At 39.9% G+C, this 24326-nt stretch overlaps 1 protein-coding gene across 8 annotated transcripts in view; it reads left to right on the top strand.

Moving 5' to 3' along the window:
* Positions 1-23654, top strand: part of map4k4 (mitogen-activated protein kinase kinase kinase kinase 4) — a 37946-nt gene extending 14292 nt beyond the window's left edge. The window contains exons 3-22 of one of the 8 annotated variants that reach the window (XM_015388970.1): positions 1754-1810; positions 5845-5970; positions 6105-6215; positions 9264-9354; positions 9430-9560; positions 9653-9707; positions 9788-9866; positions 11279-11454; positions 12287-12359; positions 12444-12654; positions 12749-12910; positions 13006-13092; positions 14304-14456; positions 15411-15677; positions 17778-17869; positions 18232-18368; positions 18521-18615; positions 21002-21180; positions 21949-22057; positions 22760-23654. In XM_015388970.1, coding sequence (XP_015244456.1) covers positions 1754-1810; positions 5845-5970; positions 6105-6215; positions 9264-9354; positions 9430-9560; positions 9653-9707; positions 9788-9866; positions 11279-11454; positions 12287-12359; positions 12444-12654; positions 12749-12910; positions 13006-13092; positions 14304-14456; positions 15411-15677; positions 17778-17869; positions 18232-18368; positions 18521-18615; positions 21002-21180; positions 21949-22057; positions 22760-23242 — 2874 coding nt within the window. In that variant the 3' untranslated portion in view covers positions 23243-23654. The remainder of the gene's footprint in view (positions 1-1753; positions 1811-5844; positions 5971-6104; positions 6216-9263; positions 9355-9429; positions 9561-9652; positions 9708-9787; positions 9867-11278; positions 11455-12286; positions 12360-12443; positions 12655-12748; positions 12911-13005; positions 13093-14303; positions 14457-15410; positions 15678-17777; positions 17870-18231; positions 18369-18520; positions 18616-21001; positions 21181-21948; positions 22058-22759) is intronic. The other 7 variants (XM_015388973.1, XM_015388971.1, XM_015388974.1 and 4 more) reach the window with 7 other exon arrangements.
* The last annotated feature ends 672 nt before the right edge of the window (positions 23655-24326 follow it).

Consider the following 24326-nt stretch of genomic DNA (forward strand, 5'->3'; position numbering starts at 1 on the left):
ATATGCACATTTAAGGACATTGGTTTAATTCATAATTTTTAATGTAATTTAGATTATGTAATTGCATATTTAAATGTTATTTGTGCATTTTATAATTGAATTGCATATTTATCATTTGAATATAATGTATTAGATAAGGAATCCAGTTCTCTAAAGCTACCAAGCTGCAGCTTTTAGATGCATTCCCTCTTCAGCACACTTGAATCTAATGAGTGGCTCATTATCAGGCCTCTGCAATTCAGCGGTTAGATTCAGGTATGTTGGAGAAGAGATTCATCAAAGGCTACATTCACACTGCAGCCTGAAGTGACCCAAATCTTTTTTTTTTTTTTTTTTTTTTTACATATGCAACCTATATCTGAACAACACAGATCCAAATCTTTGCGACACTGGCAACTTGGCTGTGTGGTCCTAAATCTGATAATTATAGGATCTTTTCAAATGTGACCTGTATCTGAATGGCCAGGTCGCATTCATCCCACCTGACCGTCAATGATACTCAACAAAGCTACCTATTCTGGGTCTTGCAACAAGAAGCAGGGAGAAAACCAACAGCCATTGTAGACGATAATGCAGAAAGCAGTATTTCTTTTTGATCTTCTCCAAGATTGCGTTTTTTTATCCGATGGCCTCGGTTGGAAGAGAAATAACAGATCGCAAGATGCGCTCTATTACTACCATCCGTGTATTTCATCATGCATCCATTTACCTCATGGATCACATGTTGATTATGAAAACCGTCTCATTCACCCTTCGCTTTGGGATCCCCTAGTTTAGATCCAATATAAATCAGAACAGTAAATAAAACTTCCCATATGTCTCTTTGCTAACATGATTGACAGTTGGAGTGCACATGAATCTGACTGCTTTGTGTCATGGATACAGCTGTGATTCAAGGAAAAAGACTCCCTCTGACTTAACAGCTTGTAGGCAGAGAGCTAACGGCCTCTCTTTTTGTAAAGTTAAACTAGAATAATGAAAGAGGGGGCATGAGCCTGCATAGCGTTTGTTGTCATAATCCATACAGTTTCAGTTGGCTGTGAAATGCACTGGCTAAGATGATTTTTAACGGGTGTTGATGTATATATGTGTCCGACAGCGATGCAGTATCACTCCAATGATGGGAATACCAATGTGCCGGGCTCCCAAAAATGTCCCATGTTTTATCTGCTCACAGAGTTTAGTTAAGGGGGGGGGATGTAAAAAGCTCTCTATTTCTGTCCTTTGTTTATGTAAGGGGTGGCAGCGGGCTGCTGGGAGAGCGTAGCGGTCTGGGAATGTTGGATTCATTCTCTCATATCTAGTTCACCATTTTGGTTTTGGGGACTTAATTCCATCAAGATAACATTAAAATGGGTCATGCATACTTCTCAAAGCTCAAGAAAATCTAATTTATTTGTTTTGTATTTCAAGGTTTTTCAAGGTTTTATAGAATAAAATCAATAATATTAAATTAAATGAACATGCTTATATTGATTGTGTAGAACAATGGCTGCAACAATAACAATAATAAATGTTTATTTTCTGCTCAGTATCAAGCGGTAAATAAAACATCAAAACCATAATAGATAGAAATCTAAAATGCCGTACAGGTGCACTGTTGATTCCATTTACTTTAAAATGCAGAAAATGAACATTATTTCAAAAAGAAGCTAGAAAAGCTAAGAAATAGTGTAAACTTATTTAGTTTATTCTACATGCTACCAAACAGAAACCCATCATACTGACTTTTGGTGTGTTTTTTTTTTTACAGGGACGTCATGTCAAGACTGGACAGCTGGCTGCCATCAAAGTCATGGACGTCACAGAGGTAAGGCTTATATAATACCACTATTATAAACCAAGCTCATCCTTACACATAAATGTTTTTAGTCAACATAAAGGTGACATATTCACATTTTAACACATTTAAGATCTTTATAAACATTTGATTTTCCTTGTCTGAGTTCACTGATACAGGATATTTACAGGTTTTTATAGTTTCTCCTCAGGTATCTTTTTCTAATCATCCATAGTTCACTCTTTTGTTGATAAAAGCAAAAAAAAATACATGATATAATAGCAATTCCTTGTATCCATGTTTGCATTTCTTTACCTCAAATTACTTTTCTAACGTATGATGAAGGTTAAATCAGTTTTTTTAGATGGAGCAGAACAGTTTTAAGTCAGTTTTTATTCCTTATCATATATTGTCACAATCATTCCTAAGCTGGCTCCGTGTGCCCTGACTTGCCAGTTGCCACGCCTTGCTTCAGTCTGCAGAGCGCTGAATCACAAATCTGCTTGACTCATGAACGTATCTTGTGAACGGAAATGTTACCAAGCCGCTACCTCGGCTCTGACAGAACTGGGAGTGCCGTTAACGGTGTGTTGTAACCTAAGGTGAACAATTCTTCTTTTGAATGAAGTTTATGTCTCTCACAAAGGCAGGTGGCCAGTGATGGCGTAGCTGAAAGATGAATATTTAGCGCTGTAACTCTAACACCTGCTAGTACCAGTTCTGTGAGCTCAGAACAAGTGTGAACTGGTAAATGTTCCCAGGCAGATGTTGATCATAAAAATGGCAGCCATCAATTATATTTTTCGTCAACGCATATTTTGACTAGTCTTGTTTTGACACGATCAATCTACAAGTTTGCCTTTCTTGTGGTTTGTTTGAGCTGTAGAAGTCAGCTGGGTCTGTCCTGGGTCAGATTGACCCACATTATAAATCCAGTCCAGTATAGCTTTTAGCTGTCCTTATAGCTTAAATAAATTATTAAAACCTTGTCAGACCCTGGTTAAGCATGTTTTTATTGATATTTCTTTAGATTTTCATATTATATTGAAGTTAAGAATAACACCAGGCTTTGATTTTATTCACACAACGTGGAATAAAACAAGTCTGCCTTTCAATTAATCATTTATTTCAAAAAAAGCAACAATTATTCATTCTTTTCTGGATATAATATACAGATGCAATCAAATATTCCCAAAAGGTTGATTTTCACGTACATTTAAAAAGTGTATGTTTGCTAAAAGTGCTCAGTAAAGTTGAACACTACATACGAGCAATAAAAAAAAATAATAAGCATGGGATCCCAACACTTGGTCGGACCTGATTTTCTCATGAGTTTAGGGCTGCCAGTTATTATATTCTTTTAAATTGATTAAGCTGTTGACTCTTTTTATAATTAATTGAGAAAGGTATGCATGGATGTTTTTACAGAGTTGGAACCAGATGAAGCTAAACTAAGCTATACATTTATATAATACCATGTTAACGGGAGTCCTGACATTCCATTGTTACATTAGTTGACAATTATTTCAATAATCACGCTTTTTTTAGCCTTATCTGGGTGAATGCCTCAAATTTTGACCTGGAGGGGATCAGCTGGTGCTTGTTAAAGAAGTTTCCTTAAGTTTCTTCCTCTAGAAACACTACACAGATTTTTTTTTTTTTGTCTGTTCAGATTTGAGTCTTCACAGCACAACAATTTCATACTCTATATCGATAATCAGGAAAATATTCAATATCACAGGAACAAAATTACCAAATAACTAAAGGCCTTAAACATATTTATTAACATGAAAAACTCATCATTTTTGATCTCAACATCAAACGTGCTGTAAAAGATGTAACCCAACTATAATCCTATTTGACAAATTTTCAAGGTTACATTTATTTCCAAATAATCTAAAATATTTGCAAAAAAAATATGCAAACAACACCTTATGGATAACATACATCTTTTAAGTGTTGATTCTTTGTAGAGTATGGGTTCTTTTAACAACCCTAGTTTAGTTTGTGGGTTTTTTAAAACTTAGATGCTTTTGACTTTTTGCAAGTGTTGACGTAAGACTAAATAAGGATCTGCATGAAGCTTGCGTTTTATACTTCTTCTCTTTGCCTTTTAATCCTTGGGAGCTTTAAAACAAATCACCTGTTAAAGGGATTGAAGAGATTTAAGTTTAAATTGATATTCTCATTCCTTAGGATCCACCAGCATAATATATTTAGTACCGGTATATCAATTGTGATGTATCCTCATGCTTATTTATGTTTGTCTGAGATTGTCCTAGAAAGATTTACAGACTTCTTCAAGAAGGAGATTAATCATTTAAGTCAGTATAAAAGATTTTGTTCTGCTCTGTTATTCTAGATAAGTTTCTGAGCTGTTACCAGATAAGTGCTATCCTCTGAGTGTGTTTGTTCCTCCCTAATATCCCCTGTGCCGTCATTTGACCACAGCCTCTATGCTCTTATCTTTCTCCCTGGCACACACACACACTGCTGTACAAGTCCCCCCCCCCCTTCAAAGCCATGTGACTTGTGGCAGCGGGGCTTCCATAGCCACAGTGCGATAATTCAACAGCTGCGCGGCAGCAGAAGAGGGAGGGGGTACCGAGATGGGGAGGGTCTGGGCTGTGTGCTCAGCTCACACAACAGAAAAGCTTACGTCAACTCAAAAGAGTCATGCAGCAGCAGTATGGCTGCCTGTATAGATGCTCGTCTGCCGTTGACAAAGATTTGCTAAAAGAAATGGAGCATTTGCAGCTTCTTTTTGGTTTGATTCTGTTCAGATTAGTGTTTCAAACATGTTTCACTTTATCGTTGCTTTCTGCACCCCCATCCTCCTTTTTGTATTTTAAGAGAGGTCATGCACGCATAAAGTAAAGAGCTTCTGCATGCATTCAATTAGTGTGTCACTGTTAATCAGTTTCAAGTTGCTGTCGCTAGCAAGCAGCGAGTTTGCACTGCAGCTACTTGTGACCTTTTTTGTGAAGTTTATGGTGAACGTTGCTCATAGGAAAGGTTATTTCCCGCAGAGATTAAAAGGAGCATTAGTGCTCAAAAAGGAACTACCTTCCCTGCTGCATTCTTTGCATGATGCATCATTCTTCTTCTGTTCCATTTCCTGCCCATTGATCTCTCCCCCTTCTAGTAATCCTCTGTCCTTTTTTTTCGATCAGTAAATTTTAGCATCGTTTTAGATCCGAGGAGCTCTGATTAGTATAAATCGGCTAAAAACCATCATGCATCTTTCACAGATCTCGACACCAATCTGTTTAACTTGCAACATGAGTCACTCATGCGTCATTAATCTCTAAACAAAGGAATCATTTGCCCGATGACAAATGTCTGCCCTGTTTCAGAGCAACGACATCCTAGACATATAAAACAAATCCAGGACAGGAGGCTGTAAAGTTTCACCTTGCTGGTTCAACATGGCTTTGAAATTTGCGACGATAAGGAATATATAGAATTTGATTTGAGGATTTTTGGGGATTTTGATTATTGGCCTATCCACTAAGAGTTGTCATTCATCTGTTTCTTTCTCATCCATTTTTTTTTCTTTATAAAAGGTTCTTCTTTGCCATCCTTCTCTCATATAAGCCTCTTTCTTTGCCATTAGTCCTTCTTCCATTGGTCCATATCCCCGTCAACCCCTCCTTTCTTCCTTTTTATATCATTATATCCTCCAATCCTTTGAGTTAACTTGTTTTTTCTCCTTTCTCATCTCTTTGCTTCAGTTTTCCTTTAGCTCTTGCTCCTTAACATTCATCCCTGCCTTTCCTGCCTCATTTATTTATTTTTTTGTCATCACTGCTATCATTGCCATTGTGTTTCCTAGGTGTCATATTTAAAGCTCCAACTGCCACAAACGGCTAATAACACTACTTTATATTTTTAAATGAGCATTATTGAACAGTGTTGTGAAAGGTTGAGTCTGGGGAGTTTATAATATTTGTGTAGGAACCCTGGTAAAGTTTTCACCATGACTAGAGGGTGAACACTTTCACTTCCTGTTGTGGAGCGATAATAAACCCACTCTTTATCTTTGCTTTATTTTGTCTGTATAGGATGAAGAGGAGGAAATTAAATTGGAGATCAATATGCTTAAGAAGTATTCCCACCACAGAAACATAGCCACCTACTACGGTGCTTTTATTAAAAAGAGTCCCCCAGGACATGACGACCAGCTATGGGTAAGTCCTTAAATCTCCTAAAATCTATTACTTTGTCCTCTCTCCCGTATTATGCTCCTGTTGTCCTTCTCGATTATAAAGTCTGTCGTCATGTGTCCGAGATTTGCCCTCTGATAGTTTGTGTTTTTTTGCAGCTGGTGATGGAGTTCTGTGGTGCTGGTTCAATCACAGACCTGGTGAAAAACACAAAGGGAAATCAGTTAAAGGAAGATTGGATCGCCTACATTTCCAGGGAGATTCTCAGAGTAAGGCTCCTTTTAACATCTTGTTGGGGAATCTGGTTTCTCCCATTTCTTACAAACAAAAGATCTTTGATTTAATTTGGTTACAATAGATCAGTAACGCTTTGAGTCTCTTTATCTCTTTACTTGTTACTGAACAGATTGAAAAAGTTGGCTCTCTCCTCCCTCCCTTTGTAAAAATAGAGAAATTACTAAGATACATTTTTGTTTGATATAGAGTGGAGGATTTTTGCAATTTTTTTTTAAGAACCCGCCCTCTCCACTTTAAATTTTTTTTTTATGTTTAATGTTTATGCATTTAGCAGATGCTTTTATCCAAAGCAACTTACAAAGTAGGCATTAAGGCCAATTTATGCTTCTGATGGATAGCCTCTGCAACTGTCAAATCTGTCTCTGTGCACGACAACGCCCCCCGCACAGAGATTCTGCAACCGTTGTCACGCACCTCAAAAAAATCCTGACTACGTATCGGACAGTCGCAAACCCGTGCAAACCTCAAGCGGAAGTGCGCAGACAAAAAGCAGCTGTGATTGGTCCTTGGTATGTTTTTCTGGCTGTCTGTGTGGTCGTCCTTCTCGATTCAGTGCTGGAGCGCGCCATTTTTAAAAACAGAGGAACAACTACCATGGGCAACTACGACGAAAGGTTAATCAAGGAGGTTCGGAAGTACAACCACTTGTACAATGCCTCACACAAATTATATAAAGATGCCAAGGTCTCTGCCAAAATGAAGTTCTCGTGACCATCCGCCAAAGTCGACGCTAGTTCTCGAATAGGCTCCTCCTTGCTCTTTGGCGGGAAACTGCTGTGTGTCACTAGAAATTCCAGACCGACGGTGCAGAAGCATACCAGCAAAACTGGTTCACACAACTTGGCCTAAGGACTCACACTGGCAGCTCATTCCCCCAAGTGGGGATTGGAAAACAGGGCCTCATGTGTGCAAGTCGGCACAAGCCGACACAAGCACAACCTTGTACCCGAAATGGAACGGCTATTAAACGCATGCGCTGTTTAAGAGTTGCTGTTTGCATTGTTCAAACAAGTTTACTTTCCAAAAGTAGATTTGCAATTTTTCCACTTGTCAGTAAGAGAAAATGGGGCAGAGCATGTACGACGGCCTTATGTAAACATAACACCGGAATGATTGACAACTAAGAGGAACATTTATTTTGATGATCCACCCGGAAAAAGAACATCCTCCACTATAGCTTTAAAGTCGTAGGGAATAAATATTTAAGTTTCAACTCATCCTGGCTTAAACATCTATATAAATGTACTCTTTATTAGACGATACTGTCCCAAAATGTAGGAAATTAATATATATATTTTTTAAATGGTGCCTAACGGTTTTTAAGATAATGTTTTTTTCCATTATCGTATGCAGGCCAGTTAGTTGTACGTAAGCTTGTACACCTAAATTCGGCCAATAATATATCAACGGTCATCTGTCAATCAACTCTTTTCCTTCATAGCATCTTAATTCATGTGTCGCAGCTAATATACACAAAGGTTGAAATAAGAAAAATTTACTTTAGCATTGAGTTCCGTCCCAGTGTCCACGGAGATGGACGTCTGTATCTTCGGCAGGCATAGAGCTAACAGAACTGGCAGCGTTGCGAGGCAATGGCTTAAACATGTACGGCTGTAAGCCTTCTACACCAAACCAAGCTTCTGCCGCCCTGACATCCTCTTCCACGACAACTTTGTCCCCGCTTTCCTCCTCTAAATAATAAATGTATGACAAAGGAGACTCATCCATGACCTCCGAAAAACCTGTCTCTGTTTCCATAGCGTTCCTTGACAGTGTCGTTTCTAAGTCACCAATTTAGTGCTGCTTGGTCCCAATGTAATTTCCAATTAGGAACCTACTAGCACTAAGTTGCTAACTGGTTAGCAAGATGCTACCGACCAACCGGCCACAATCAAACTTGGGAACCTTCTGCCACAACAATCCCGCCCCCTTTATAAACGACCCTACGACTTTATGTACTGATGTGCTGATGTGTGTACTGATCAGCTTTTTTCAAAAGCCTATTAGAATATATAGCTGCTTTCCTAAATCTTCATTAAAAAAAAAAATAAATTAATTTCTTTTTTGGAATTTGATGTAAAGTAGTTTGAAACAGAAAGAGACACATACCGGTAAATAGAAATGTTATCTTCCTTACACAGATACCCCTGAAAGTGACTTCAGAAGCCAGATTAATTCATTAGTTTATTTTCATCTCTGCATGAATAAATTGGTTAAAAAAAATAAAAATAAAAAAAGAGGAAAAAAAAAAGGTGCAATTAATCACTTTTTAAGGTCTAGGATGTTTGTATTTAAATTGATATTCCTTGATAATTTAAGTTGATATTCCTTTAAGCAGGTTGAACCATGTTTCTTTTTACATTGATGCCCAACTTTCTTTTTAAACCATATTAAAAAATACTAAAATTTAATTTTAGAGCGGTCTTAATGTGACAAGTTTCAAGTCGACTGGATTTCTTTTACATTGGATGTGCATTTTGTAAAATATGCCACATTTAAAATGAAACTTCTCTGCAGGTGGAGAATCCCCCTCCTGATTTGTAATCTGAAAGTAAAGTGGGGATTGTTTAATAATTTACAACAGAGGTTCCCAGATGTTTCTATTTTAAATGAATCTTTTCAAACAATAACTTGGACAGTAGGAACAAAGAAAAATTCTACTTCGGTAATATGTATTTCAATAAAATAAACTAAAATTTCCTGTTATTTAGCCAAATAACACCTTTAAATGGTTTATTATTTTAAGTGTTTTATTTGCAGTGTAATAGAATAAAAATTTTCATCATTTTTCAATCCCTCTTAAAATTGGTCATTTATTCAATTTATTTTATCCCACATCCCGCCACTATTACACTAAGCGCCCTATAGGGGGCGGTACCCATTCAGAGGTTTTCTCAAATTAGCAGCTTTTAAAACACCAATAGATCAGAGACTGGGTTTAACTTGTTACTAAATAAGCTAGTCATATTTTGGTTATAAAAAAAAAATTAAAGATTATGTTGTTTATCCAATCTCCTCAGGGTCTTGCCCACTTACACGCCCACCACGTGATCCACCGTGACATCAAAGGCCAGAACGTCCTGCTGACTGAGAACGCTGAAGTCAAGCTCGGTGAGGATCATCATTCAGATAATTTTGTTGATCTTTTCTGGAGCTAACGGCTCTCGCACCGATTCCTCCCTCCAGTGGACTTTGGTGTGAGCGCTCAGCTGGATCGGACGGTAGGGAGGAGAAACACGTTCATCGGCACTCCATATTGGATGGCCCCAGAGGTCATCGCTTGCGATGAGAACCCAGACGCCACATATGATTACAGGGTAAGGGTCGACTACTCAAGACCAGATAATCACCTTGATCTATCTCTGTTCCTGTGCTGGTTTGCTCAGTGGGAATGTTTGCTGTGTTGCAGAGTGATCTGTGGTCATGTGGCATCACGGCGATTGAGATGGCTGAAGGGGCGCCCCGTGAGTTCTTGTTTTGTAGCTTGTTCTATTTAATCTCTTCCTTTCTTGGATCGCTGATGAATTTCTAACTCCCCTTGCAGCGCTTTGTGACATGCACCCCATGCGAGCTCTCTTCCTCATTCCAAGAAACCCTCCACCCAGGCTCAAATCCAAAAAATGGTGAGTAGTCGATAGAGCTGATGTTTTCGTTTTGTCTTTGTGGATATTTCTCTAGCCCCTCCAATTCGCTTTTATGTTGAAATCTTAAATTGGCTCGTTTTATCTCATGGTAAAGCTTTCTGTGCTTTCTCTTCTTATGCGCACCCTTGTGCAATGAGATTTTTATCTCAGAGCAGAGCTCAGGCGGCTACAGAGGCTTAGATCCAAACACTTGGACTTTCCATTGTGCTTTGGTGCTGAGCTGAACATCTGTGCTGCACCTGTCCTGGCAGCCTCTCTTAGCGAACACACAGAAATAACAGATATCTTTTCCCAGCTCTAGATCTGAGATTTAATTTTTTTACCTACTAGAAATGGATTGATTCACTACTGTCATCTCGGTTTAGAGTAATTTAAGGCAGCTTTAAGTGTTGATGACACAATATTGAAATTTTCTAGTATTTTTCGTAGACCAAAATTTTAATACTGATGATCAATGCAATGGTTTCAAGGGCACCAGCATAAAATAGTTTAATGGAAAAAAAACCTCGGCCATTCAGGAGACCCTAGCACCCCCGCCAGTCGCTAAGGGAGAAAAAGGAAGTGATGTGTATGGTAGAATGGCTGACAGCTGACGTTTTCATGGATTAAGATGCTGACATACCTTCGCGTTGTGTTGCTGCTTTTTCTTCATCCCCCATAAGGATGGTGTCGGCTTATTAAGGTTTCTAAGGATCCGTAGCCACTTTCAGTGAAGCAGGTCAGACTAGATCGGAAAAGGTTGAAGGACCGGGCAGTTACTAGCTATAACTTTAAGAATATAGTAGATCATTTCTTGTTACAGTGGGGGAGGATTTATTTGAAAATCATGTTCATCTTCTAATTTTATATTTTAGAAACTAATATCCGATTATACTATCTGAACCAGAGGCGTAGCAATCCGTCTTTCCCTGCTATGTGTTTTCTACCAGCAATGCTTCAGTCATATTAGCATCACCCTCCGGCTCAGAGTCTGACTCTGTAGGATCTGGATGGTTCCGATCTGTGGGGTCTGACACTTTCTTGGTTTAACCACACATACTAGCTCCAAAAGGGCTTTCTTTCTGATGTGATCAAGAGTGCTGATACTAAATGTAGGATATTTGTTAAAAATAAGCCTGTTTGTGTCATATTTACTCAGAACCACTTGGTATGTCCTGCTGCATTATTTTAATGAAAATTACATGAAATCAATTTCGCCTCATCAACACTTGAAAGCGGCAGCAGGTGTAGGAGTGGTGGTTTAGTTTATGGTATAGATATGATATATATTAAAGCTTTATAATCTTTCCATTTTCCATTAATGTATATAAAAGTGATCAATTTAGTCAGATACTTGTTATTCATTTAGCTTTGTCTCTTTCTCACATGATGCTTGTGCGACTGTCCCTCAGGTCCAAAAAGTTTTTTAGCTTCATAGAGAGCTGTTTGGTGAAGAACTACACGCAGCGTCCTCCAACCGACCAGCTGCTGAAGCATCCCTTCATTCGTGACCAGCCCAATGAGAGGCAAGTTAGGATACAGCTCAAAGACCACATCGACCGGACCAAGAAGAAGAGGGGGGAAAAAGGTTAGTACGATGGTTGCCTGGAAAATTACGGATTAACGTTTCATTATTTTTCAGGTTTTGATAAGTATGAAAAAAATTTAAAATATTAAATTTTCTGCATGTTGTGTAATTTCTTTTCATGGTCCCTCCTCTTTCCCCCTTTCTGTATTTTCCCTCCTTCGTTCTCATCTTTCGCTGCGCGTCCTCTCCTCCCTGCCCTTGTTTTCACCCTTTGTCTTTCATACTTTATGGTTTCTGTCTGTCTCCCTTTTTAATGTCCTACTTGTCCTCTTTCTTCCTTTCCTTTGTCCTTTGTGTCACCCTTCTGTGTCCATCACCGTGATCTTCCTTTCTATTTACTTTTATTACTTTGTTGTGCCCTTTTGTCCTTTCTCATTTTCATGTCCTTTTATCATGATTGTTTTTCCCTTTCTTCTGTCCCGCTCCAATTATTTCTTTATTTTCCTTTTTCATTCCTGATACCCCTCCATAAATTTATTTTTTTCTTTCTTTGTTTCTTTGGTTTTCTTTCTTTACTTCGTGTCGTTACCCATTTCCTTCCTAGCCTCCTTCGTAGTTTTTCCTCAGTTCCCTCCTTCCTTCATTGACCATCCTTAGTTCCTTCGTTAATCCCTTTTTCCCTAACTAGTCCTCACCGATTTCCTTCCTTTGTTCCTTCCTTGTCTTTCTTTCTTCCTCTTACTAACTTACCTACTTACTTGATTTTGAAATTAGTTTTTTTTACACCTTTTTTTTCACCAGAAGACAAATCGGACATGTTCATTACTTTGGACAGAAAATGTAGCTCTATGATTTTTGAACCTGTAGGATGATGTATACATTTTATGCATAGATGAAACGGAGTACGAGTACAGCGGCAGTGAAGATGAGGAAGAGGATCCTCCAGAGCAGGAAGGAGAGCCCAGGTATTGTCTAGGACTTACTTGACCTCCTGTTATCATCCACTTCTTACAAAACCCTAACGGTGTCTCTCATTTCATGACGTTCAGCTCGATCGTCAACGTGCCAGGAGAGTCGACTCTGCGCCGCGACTTCATCCGCCTTCAGCAGGAGAACAAGGAGCGTTCAGAGGCGCTCCGTCACCAGCAGCTCCTTCAGGAGCAGCAGCTCCGCGAGCAGGAGGAGTACAAGCGTCAACTGCTGGCTGAAAGACAGAAACGCATCGAACAACAGAAGGAACAGAGGAGGAGGCTGGAAGAGGTTGGAAATTTTAACTTGGATTTTCAAAGGTTGTCAGATTGGTGAAAATCAGGCTGTTTTGTTGCAGACATTAACACTGTGTTTTAATCAACAGCAACAGAGGCGCGAACGGGAGATGAGGAGGCAACAAGAGCGCGAGCAGCGGCGGAGGGAGCAAGAGGAGAAGAGGCGTATGGAGGAGATGGAACGCAGACGCAAAGAGGAGGAGGAACGGCGGCGAGCCGAGGAGGAGAAGAGACGGAATGACCGTGAGCAGGTTTGTTTTTTGGTGGCGCCTTTTTTTGAGGTGATCTATAAAACTGGGGCGTATTATTCTCAATATTCAATTCTTGGTCTTGGATCTGCTGACAGGAGTACATCAGGCGTCAGCTGGAGGAGGAGCAGCGACACCTGGAGAAGCTGCAGGAGCAGCTGCTTCGAGAACAGGCCATGCTGCTGGTCAGTTTCACACACACAAAGCAAGTGAAGCCAACATTGCAAAGGACTAATATTAATTGTGACTAGATCAAAATATAGCTGTATCTACGTTCTGGGTTCCTTGGAAGCATTTTAAACTCAAAATTAATATTTTCTCTATTTTTTATGTATTTAATAATGAATCAGTTATTGAATAAAGGCTGAATCAAACAGATGGTTCAATCTTGCGCTCTGCAACAGGAGTTCAAGTGGCGCGAGCTGGAGGAGCAGCGCAAGGCAGAGCGCCTCCACAAGCGGCTGCAGCAGGAGCAGACTTACCTGTTGTCATTGCAGCACCAATCTAAACAGCAGCCTGCCGACGTGTCCCAAACCCCCCTAGACTGTAAAAACCCTCCACAGACCTCCTCGCTGCCCCCTGATGGAGTCCACACCCCTTCCTCAAATGCTGAGGTCCTTGACACTGCTGCCCCTGGAGAGAGCGCTAACTCCCAAGCAGCAGTGCAACATGGGATTGATGAGAGCACTCCCTCTGTTACTGAAACCCTCGCTGACTCTAAAACTCCCAAAGCAAAAAGTACGGAGGCTGACAGGCTCACGGAGCCTGCTACTCATCCCCCCCAGCCTGTCAGAGAGGTGAACTTCCTCCTCGGCTCTATCTGCCCTGCTGCCTGCTCTTTTTAGCTTCCACTTGCTTGCCTTCACACTCTGTGTTGTGATCATAGAGGCATTGCTGACACACAAAAAGAAAAAATGTACCTTGGATGTGGAGGCAGTATGCAACCTTTGAGAGTTGAAAGCAAAGTTTTGCCTCTGATCTTTGTTTGAAAGCGTTCAGTACTTCTTTTAAATGGCTGTCCATGTGTAACCCAAGGGCCGTTTGCATGCGGACGACTGGGGCCCAAACTAACACCCAGAGCACCCGTGCAGTCTGGGCCGTCTGCTGGCAGCCTCTTTCATCTTTAACAGTTGACTTCCTTCTCCTGGTATTTTAGATTTACCGTTTTATCTGTTTGACAACAGTCTGTCCACTTCTTTGCATGTCAAGTTTTTGTTGTTTTTTTTTACCCCAAGAAAAGAGAAACAAGAAGATTGGAACTACTTCTACTGGTGGACATTTTAATTTGGTGTCAACATAAAATTATAGCTGTAGTTCCTTTCTGCTTGTGTTTTTTTTTTTCTGCCATCCATGTTTGTTCATCCAATCTTTGTCTTCTCCTAACCTCTCCCCCCAGGCTGACGAGCGTTTCCGTAAGAACATTCAGGGCTCCCCACAGTCTGCCCCTCCTTCTAAGCAGCCCCCTCTGCCTCCCCGCTCCTCTGAACCTTTCTCCAATGGGGGCCCCGCCTCGGAGGCCTCCGCCATGCACCGCCCCATGGAGCCTCAGGTAACTCCATCCACCTCCCTCTGCCTCTCCCTTTCTTTTCCTCCACTATTTTTCCAACAGAAGTTCATCAAAACCATCAGTAATACCGGTACAGTTGAGGATTTTTGAGAATTTTTTGAAAAGACCCACCCTCTCTGAGCTCTCCTCTGTCCTCTGTTTAAAAGTTGCTGTTTGCATTGCTCATATAAGCTTACTTTCCAAAAGAAGATTTGGAAAGTAACATCCTCCTCTATACCTTTAATTTTAGCCACAGGTTTATTAATGAAAGGTCTCAAGTTTTAAATTAAGTTTAGATGTTTTTTTTCTGCTACCTTGTGTCATATAAACTGTTAAATTTGATTGTTTTAAAGTTAGAATTTCGTTTAAATTAGACTTTCTTTTTAACAGTTGTAATACTGATGATTTACTCAAAAAATTAAAGATGATAAATTAGGAAAATGTTTGGATTTTGTCTGTAGTTTGTTGTAAATTACATGAAATTCATGAAAATTAAATGGATTATTATATTTGATTATGACGAAAATGTGAAACATTTTCAGGGGTGTGATTATTTCCCCCCTTTTCTTGGTGTTTAAAGTTTAACTTCAGGACTGGATTGAGATTAATAACTAATTATCAACAGCTAAAATGCCTTAACTAATAACGGAGGATGCTGTAGATTAAACTCTTAGGAATTATTTGCAACTTTTGTTGCTTTTGTTATGAAACAGCCTGGTAAAGCTGGGCTATCGTTATTGATATAACCTAATTTAATTTAACCACTTGCACAAACTTAACCTTGTAGTTTTTGCTCTGAGGTTGAGCAAAACGCATCGTTTCGTGTTCTCTGTTTGCATGTGTATCTATCAAAGCACATGTATGTACAAAACCTCACACATCTTCCCTCGTGTCTCACTGTTTTGTCTGCCTGTTTCGTCCTCCTCCCCCTCCTTCCCTTCCCTCCCTCCCAAAAAGGTCCAGTGGTCCCACCTGGCTGCTCTAAAGAGCAGCAACAATGCAGCCCCCTCTCCTCCTCCTCCGCCTGTGGTCTCTCGCTCCCAGTCCTTCAGCGAGTCTGGTGGTGTGAACTCTAGCTTTGCACAACTTCACCTGCGGTCCCAGGACCCCCACCATCATCATCACCCATTGCCTGCACGCCCCGACCCCCAACCTCCCCTCCACCACCCTCAGGCTCAGACCAGGCTTGAACGCCAGACCAGCAGTGAGGAGGTCCCTCCTAAGGTAAGGAGCTGGCCAGGGCTGCTGTGATGCCACTCCCACCGTCCCCACTGTCAGCCACCTCCTATCACATTATTCTCCTCACCCTCTCCGTCTGCCTCTGTTAATTTCATCAAATTTTAGTCACAGTAGTGACGCATAAAGTGAAATTAAATAAAATCTTTTACATAGTTTTTTTTATATATATATATATATATATTTTTTTTTTTCATTTTCACAGATCAGTTTTATTTTTTGGTGCAAATTTAATGTTTTATGAAAATGCGTTTCCTTTTGGTTTGTTCGTTTTCTTTTAAAGACTTCCTTTTTTGGATTATCATTTCTTTTCAGACAGAAATTTCCTGAATAAATACAAAAAATGAAGTTTCTCCCCCCTGCTGTAAATCAGTTCATCTTTACTAGCCACACCCAGGCCTGATTACCACCAGGTTTGTGGTATAAAAAAAAGAAAAAAACTTCAAAGAGAATCCGTCTGACAAGGTTACTAAAGAAGCAACATGGGGCCCTGTGTGGAGAACTCTTTAGAGCAGAGGAGATGCAAAGTCTGGAACCATCTCTAAGGATTTTGGACTCCAATTAACCACAGTAATATCTATTGTCAACAGTTAAAAAAACATGGAACTGTGGAGAAACTTCTAGTAGCAAAACTTCTCTAAGATAGCATCAAAACTACACCACGAGGTGACAACATTACCAAGACAGTAATGGCCTCTTTCCCACTGAAATCAGCGGGTTTTTCAAACACAGGTCGACGGGCTGAAAATTAGCACTTGACTCCTTTCCCACTGGCAAAAAAAAACAAAACAATTGGTTTTTACCCTATGCTGGCAAGCTGTGTGGCCTCTATGCCCCAATTTTTTAGTGTCTGGTGACACTATCACGCTGGGTTAGCGTTGATGATGTCACCAATAAGACAGAAATTAGGACAGTAAGCAATGGAGAGCAATATGGAAGGGAGCCAGCGCGCAGTACATGAGCTTTATTGTTTCTATCCAATTCCCTCTCACCAGAGCTGCGCCATGGCTAAATCAGATGGTACTGGCGCAGTGTGTTGACGTCCGTACATTGCCCCTTAGTGGTATCATGTACATTAGCATGTCAACCAGGCAACAGGCGCTCCAAAGCTCAAACATAAACACCTGTATATGTCCATATGTCCAATAGACTTCTGGGGGAAATATTGTATGAATGTTTTTTTTTTCATATCTGGCATAAAACTAACGGAATACAAGGGAAGCAATATCATAAAACAAGGTGGTAGTATAAAAGGCTCATTATGGTTGACGCACGAGCATTTGCACGAACGTTTGCCATGGAAATGGAGTCATCCGTCACAGCATCTGCAGCATTCATACTCGGCTTTCCCCCTATCCTGGCCGGCTCCAGGTTGTTTTCAACACAAGCTGTAAGCTGACACCATTAATTTGTTGATAGTGGTGATATTTATGATTTAAATAACGGGATGTCTCTAGATTTTTACATTTGCGCCAGCAGGAGCTGCTGCTCCCTCGCCATTGTTTTCTGTGCAGATCTATCCGTGTTGTTGCAAATCTTCCTAGGTGCTCCGTGTGGAAAGTCTGTCCACTTGGAGTCCTGAGTGGCGTGGAACACCGAAATGGGGTAATTTGGTTGCGCGGAAGCATCAAACATAAATGAAGCTTAATCGGTAGTGGGCAATGCGGATCCTAATCGCATCAGGAAGGCTGACCCCTGGCTACGACAGAGGTTAAAGGGTTTTGGTAGGTCTATTCAAAGTCCAGCAACATTAGATCAAGATCACATGACTTCCATAAACCCTCCACTATTGGTCTGTTTGTTACACAAAGTAATCATTTAAAAATGGTGGACCGAAATTCCTTCCAAGTGATATAAAACTTGTTAGCATTTATTGCAAATGCTCAGTCCCAGTTGTTTATGGAATAGTTACCTTTTTTAAATCTGGACAGCTCGCTTTGTATGTTTTTTGTTCTGTTTTTGTTTTTTGTTTTTTTTTTCTTTCAGCAAAAAAGGAAAACTAAAATAATTCGGGGGCAAAAAACAAATTGAATTTGGTAACAATTTTTTTTTTTTACAATCCTGAGGACCTTTGGTTGTCTCCAACAGGTACCAGTGAGGACTACATCCAGGTCTCCTGTGCTGTCACGCCGAGAGTCACCTCTACCATCACAGCCCAACAACCAGAGGAGTGCAGGCAGGTCTGTAACCCATCACTTTTAAATTACGCATTCATGAGTATATTTTTACAACAATTTTTACAATAATTAATAAAAATACCATGAAGGGGTCAAATAAATAAAATCTTAAAGAAGTCTATTGAGTCTATTGATGTGCTGCTGTTATTTATATCACATTCAGTTCAAATTCATTTATTTTAAAAGCTTTTTTTTCTCTTATTTGGGGTTTTAACCTGAGAAAAATCTAAAAACAATAACCAATTGGCATTGAATGTGTGAATATGTAGTGTGATTTTCTGTTGCATGCCAGTGTGATCAACTCATAAGTGGCATAAATTTGGGAGGAGATTTTTTTAATTTGATGGTCCATGGATTTGTCTCAGTAGTGTGGAGCAGCGCCCCCTGTGGGACAGAGTGGAGAAACTGCAGTCTAGGCCAGGCAGTGGCAGCTCCTCTGGATCTAATGCCAGCTCCCAGGCCAGTCCAGGCGACCGCTTCAGGCCACGTTGTGAGTCACCTGGTACTGTACACATTTCACATCCTTTACTTAGTTTAACGTTTCACTTTATCAGGAAAATATTCTGTCTTTTTTTATTTATTAATGGAAAAGATAACTAAAATCCCCTATTCATGTTGTTTCCCCTTACTAATACTGTGTATGTTTCCACAAAGCTTCCTCTAAATCGGAAGGATCGCCTCTCCAGCGTCCAGAAAACATCCTAAAAAAAACAGATGAGAAGAACTCCTCCAGACCCACAAGACCCGCTGTAAGTCCCCTGCTGCTGGAGAAAAAAATTAAAAAACCATGGCCCAATATCCTGATTTCCTTACTTATTCTACTATATTGAAGAAAAAAACTAATAACAGATCAGATATTTTTTGAAAAGGATATGTAAAGAAAAAAATGTGAGAGTTGCTACAGGTTTTAAGGTTTATTAAAAGCTTTTATCATTTAGATAAGAACATAAAACTTAAAAATATAGTAGATGTTTATTGACATTATTACCTGTTCAGTCCTCTAAAAATACCAAATAAATGTAAAGGTGGTGTTTCTTGCAAATATTTAAAAAACGTTTGAATCCATTAGGTTACAATTTCATTATCTTACTAAAAAAAATTCAAATTTAATTTGAGTTTATTTAAGATATATTGATTAGTCTGGTTTCATGTGGTTTATTCATTTATAGGTTTTGGGTGTTTAGAATTTTGTGACAAATATAATGCTGCAAACGATTTTATATAGTCCTAGTTTTAGACTTACTTTCTGACAGAAACCTTAAATGAACTCTTATAGATCTCTTTTAAACCATTTTTCAGTTTTTATTGTGTCTTCAGTACAGGTTTAGGTCTGAAAGTGACATTTTTTACCCCTTGTGATGAAAAAAGGTTGAAATGTTTAAACTGAATCTAGATTTAAAGGCAGCCATCTTTGCCCCACACATGTAAGCTAGCATCAGCTTCATGTTGTTTTAGTGTAACCACATTTGGGTGCAAAAAGCATTTAATCCCATCGTGAAATATTGTTTTCAAACCTATGAATTGTAACCCTAAACCTCCTGGGACCTCAATATTTTTGCAACATGACTGTAATGATATTCAACTTGTTTATTTTAGTGCGTAATTCTCCAGAAGTTTATCAAAACAAAAATTTTAAACGTAGTGTTGAGTTCTGAAAAGGAAGCGGTGTAGAAACCTGATTGCAGATGTGATGGAGCACATTTTTTCTCTCGCCCTGCTCTGTTTTCTGCCACTCTTAATTTTCCCACCAAGGGTGACACGGTAAGACTCTGTCAAACGTTTGCATTCTCACATCCTTTTCATGCTTGGGGTTCCTATGCATCTAGGAGAGGTCAGGATTGAATAGGTGTTAAAAATGGATTTAAGTTTGTATTTCCAGACTTTATTTCCAGAACCATTTCTTTAAATGTTGTCCCCCCTTCTTTCCTTCCTCATGTCCTTGTGTCCATCTTTGGGTTTTTTTCTTCCTTTCCCCCCCCCTCATTCATTTCTTTCCTTCCTTTTTTACCTCTTTGTTGCTTTTCCTAAAGTCATTCTTACCTCCTTGTGTCCTGCTTCCTTGTCCTTATTTCTTAAATCTTTTCTTCCTTCTCTCCTCCTCATCGTTTGCTTCTTTTTCTCCTTCCCTTTTTACATTTTCCTATCCTCATTGTCATTTTTACCTTTCTCCCTTCTTAAGGTATCTACCTCCTTTGTTTCTTTCATTTTTATGTCCTTACCTTGTGATTTTCTTGTTTTATTTTTCCTTGCCTTTGTCCCTTGTCCTGCATCAATCTTTCCTTGCTTGTTTTTTTTTCTTCTTTTTTCCCTTCCTTCCTGTGTCCTGGCTTCCTTCCATTGTGTTTTCCTGATTTTCTCCACTTTTGAAATGACCTAGTATTTAAAAACTAAAACTCATGAACATTTGAGTCTGGAGAAGTTAATTGTTTTTCAATGAGCAATGTGTAGGAACCCTGTGTGATGGAGCCTTCACATCATGACTCTGCATCGAATGAATAAATGCGCTGACTCTGCAGCGTCTTTTCTCATCCTTGCCACTTCTGTTCATTCCTCTCCATCAACAAAAGACACGGGTTAACTCTGACATGGTTTCCTGAGCCTGGATTTGAATGCAACCTCATTTGAATGCAAACGGTCTCTCTGCTTGTCGGAGTGGCTCCTAATCTCACCTGGCTTTGTTGTCGGATCAGACTGCAGCCTATTTGTTTTGTCAAGCATGTCGGGGGGATTGTCCCCTCCTCCCTTTTCCTGTTTGTCACTGACCTTATAAACCAGCATCTTTAGGTAGAAACTAAAAAGACATTTGTTAATCTGATTTTAATGCTTCAAAGAATATTCCACATAATGCCTCCTGCAGCTAAGATTAGGTGGAATGAAACATGTTGTTAAGCTGACATTTTTAATGAGCCCAAGGCTGAGTTTCTCTAAACGACCTGTTTGAGCCTAGAAATGGGATACATTGACCTGATTACATCACTGCAAACTTATGTAAAGCAAGGAGAGATTGCTTCAAGGCTCTGCTGAGTTTCATTACTTTATGAAGGTTGGGTATAAACATTTAGGTTCAGGGTTGCATCAGATGTGTTCAGATTAGAGTCCATGGATGAAAGAACTGACTGGAATCTGTCCCTGTAGGACCTGGCGGCTCTGGCCAAAGAGCTGCGTGCAGTAGATGACGTGCGGCCTCCTCACAAGGTGACGGACTACTCCTCGTCGAGCGACGATTCCGGCACCACTGATGACGAAGATGAGGAGGAGGTGGACCAGGAGGCAGGAGATGAGTCTACCTCAGGGGCTGAGGACTCCAGAGCAGGGTAATTCAACTGCCTCACCAACATAAAATGTTTCAACACTGCATCCAACGCTGTGTGGAGTAAAGTAGTTTACTATATTTAGTTTGACTAAATGTTGTCCTTCTATCATACCTTTCTTTTTTCACATCCAGGAGGTTTTGCATGCTTTCTTGATTCCTTTTTTTCTCCATTCATTACCTTCTTTTAATCTCTTTCTTCTTTCCCTCCTGATGCTTTTCCTGTTTGCATTTGTCATTCCCCCTTTGTAGCTTCTGTTCTTTAATTTTTCCTTGTTTTTACTTAATTCTTTCTTGTGCCCCACATTCCCTCCTCTTTTTTTTCTTTGATTCTCCTTCCTTCCTTCCTTCCTTAGAGGCTCTTATTTTTATTTTTTTGATGAAAAGCAAAAATATAATAAAAATTCAATTAAAAATACTTTATTTATTCCAATTCGGTCTAAGGAGGAAGGAAAAAAAATCACATTTCACGATGTATCCTTAGCATGTCTAAGAAACCTCCGCATGTGTGGGGAAGTGGTGTCTGAGGCCTTGCTGCCATCAAAGGCTCTGCCTCTTCCTTACTACTTTCTTTCCTTCCTGGTTCTATATTTAAAAAAATACTATCAGTCTCAAATTTAAAGTAAACTTGACTATCTCACATTTAAAATGAACATGAATGAGTGAGAACAACACAGTTTGTTCCAGGGAAAGTCTGTAAGTTTTTTCCATGTTTGCCCCCAAAATCAGCTGCATCTTTAAGGAAAATAAAAGCATCTTCTGAATCCTGCAGGAGGCTGAGTAATGGAGAGACAGATTCTGCTAAGACCATGCTGGTGGAGGACCTGGAGAGCGAACAAGCCACCACACCTTCCAAAGATGGCACCCTGGTCATCAGACAGGTAGAAACCTTTTTGACTGAAGCAAAAAAAAAAAGATTTTCTTTTCCATGTCCTGGATCCAGGCCTAGTGTCTTTTATCCACATATTGTCCTCCTGTCTTGTTTTGCTGCATGCTCATTGTCCCATGTGCTGTGATATTTCACCTTCACAGATCAGAGCATTTACAGCCACTGGCGCTGCTCTTCAACGAGAAATGAATTGATTATGCAATGATTTGCAAAAGTAATCACACCCCTTGAGCTCTTTTTTTACATTCAGTCACACTAGACCCAGAAACAACAACATATTGAACCGCACTCCATTGTAAATGGAGGGCATCTGGGAAATAAAATTTTCTAGTTTTGCCAGAGATTCTTAGTTTTAAACCTTGTTTTTTGTAGGTTGCTTTAACACAATATGTTTGGTAACAAATCTATTATAAAGCTGCTCTTGAAAATTGTCCCAACCACCAAGCTGCGCTCTTTTAAGCACAAGTCCCCTGGGTGCAGTAGATCCATGCAAAACAAATCAATTTAATCCAGTTTTGACATAGTGTCTCATCAAACCATATTAAGATTTGTTGCTGCTGCGTGACGATGTGAAGAAGCTCAGGGGGCATGAACACTTCTGCGAGGCGCTGTGTTGTATCCGGATGAAACACGCAGCCAGTCTCCCTCTTCACCTCCTTGCTTGAGCCCAAATGTGCCTGTTTCTTGCTTCCAGAGCACAGCTGACATAAAGCGGTTGGTCAGTCTCTCATCTTCCTCCTCTTCCTCGCCTGGCCCTGGCCCAGGGCACGGCCTCCCAGAGAAAAACGGCTTTCCCGGCCACATTCACCACCTACCAGACCTTATCCAGCAGAGCCATCACTCCCCTTCCTCTTCTACAACCATCCTTTCCTCCATCTCCATGTCTCCCTCCTCCTCCTCTTCCTCCTTTCAGTCATCTTCTAGCCAGGCCAGTCCTGGAATGTGTCCACAAATTCCCTTGGATGAGCTCACTGCCATAGAGGTATGTTGCCCTCACACCAAAGAGGCAAACGATCAAGGAACGGCCGGTTCAGAAATATACAGGCTTAGATGTGCAGAGATCATTTTCCCATCTAATCCTATGTATCCTGACTGTACCGTCCTTGCTTGTTGGAGCCTCCCTTCACCCTTTCCTGCCCCTCTGCATCCTTCTGGTTTCACCACTGCTGCTGTCTGACTCCGCTCACACCCTGTTTCAAACCCTGAGCTCCAGCATCTTTCCATTTTCCTGCTCTGCAATGCGCCCATTAAACTGCCTCTAACATCGGTGCCTCCTGCTGGTAAAATGGCATCACAACATGGAGGAGACTCCTCTGAAGAGAGATTTTGGGTTAGATTGACTTGCATCGCTGCTGATGATTAAATCTTTTTTTTCCCTCTAACAAATCACAGCTTGTGTCTGGATAGACTATTGTTTCTTCTCGTTTTTTACACTGTTGTTTCCATTTGATGCTTTTTTTCTCTCTCCAGTCTCTAATAAATTAACATTCTGCATGAAATCCATTGGTTTTAACATGTTTAGTGCTCGGTTTGTTTTCAGCTTAAATTAGCAGTTGGGGGGAAAGCTTTTATTATATAGAGAGCTACAGTCAAAACCAGATATTTATAGATTCTGTAAAAAAAAAAAAAAGATCCACAACATTCTTTTTTCTTTTTCTTTGCCTTTAACTTTTAATATTTTTTTTTTTTGTTTGATAAAACAAAAAAGGAATAAATACATTTGCTAAATGCCAAAATAATGTTAGAATCTAGCTACGTTCATCTGTAATTATTTTAAGTATAAAAGATCCATCTATCCTAATCTGAGTGTTTAGTGTAAAATTTGTAGATTAAACCCTAGAAAAAAAGAAAAACATCTGAGGTTGATGGTTGAAGCTGGTGGGAGTCATTATCGATGGTGAAACTGACTTTTATTTCAGCACAAAGTCCTGAAATGCCGCTCTGCAAGGAAGACTTCAAAACATAAAAGACAGGATTAAACCTCTCTATCATGCTTTCTTTTAAGCGTTTCAAATTCAACTTTAGGCAAATATATGATGAAACGGTGCCTTTAGCAGTAGAGAGTATTTATTTGTTATGAAAATTAGCCATTTTCTTCCAACCTAGAAGAAAAAGACCGGCTTCCATACAGCGAAGCCTCTTCTTTCAGTCTGTGTGCAAAACTTTTCATGTCCTCCCAATATCGTAGCCTGATGTAGTCCTACTCAATTCTAGTCAGAATATGAGTCTGATACTGCTCCATAGAGCTGTGATTATGGGGC

This window comes from Cyprinodon variegatus, unplaced genomic scaffold, assembly GCF_000732505.1.
Source record: "Cyprinodon variegatus isolate N-32 unplaced genomic scaffold, C_variegatus-1.0 Scaffold443, whole genome shotgun sequence".
NCBI lineage: Eukaryota > Metazoa > Chordata > Actinopteri > Cyprinodontiformes > Cyprinodontidae > Cyprinodon > Cyprinodon variegatus.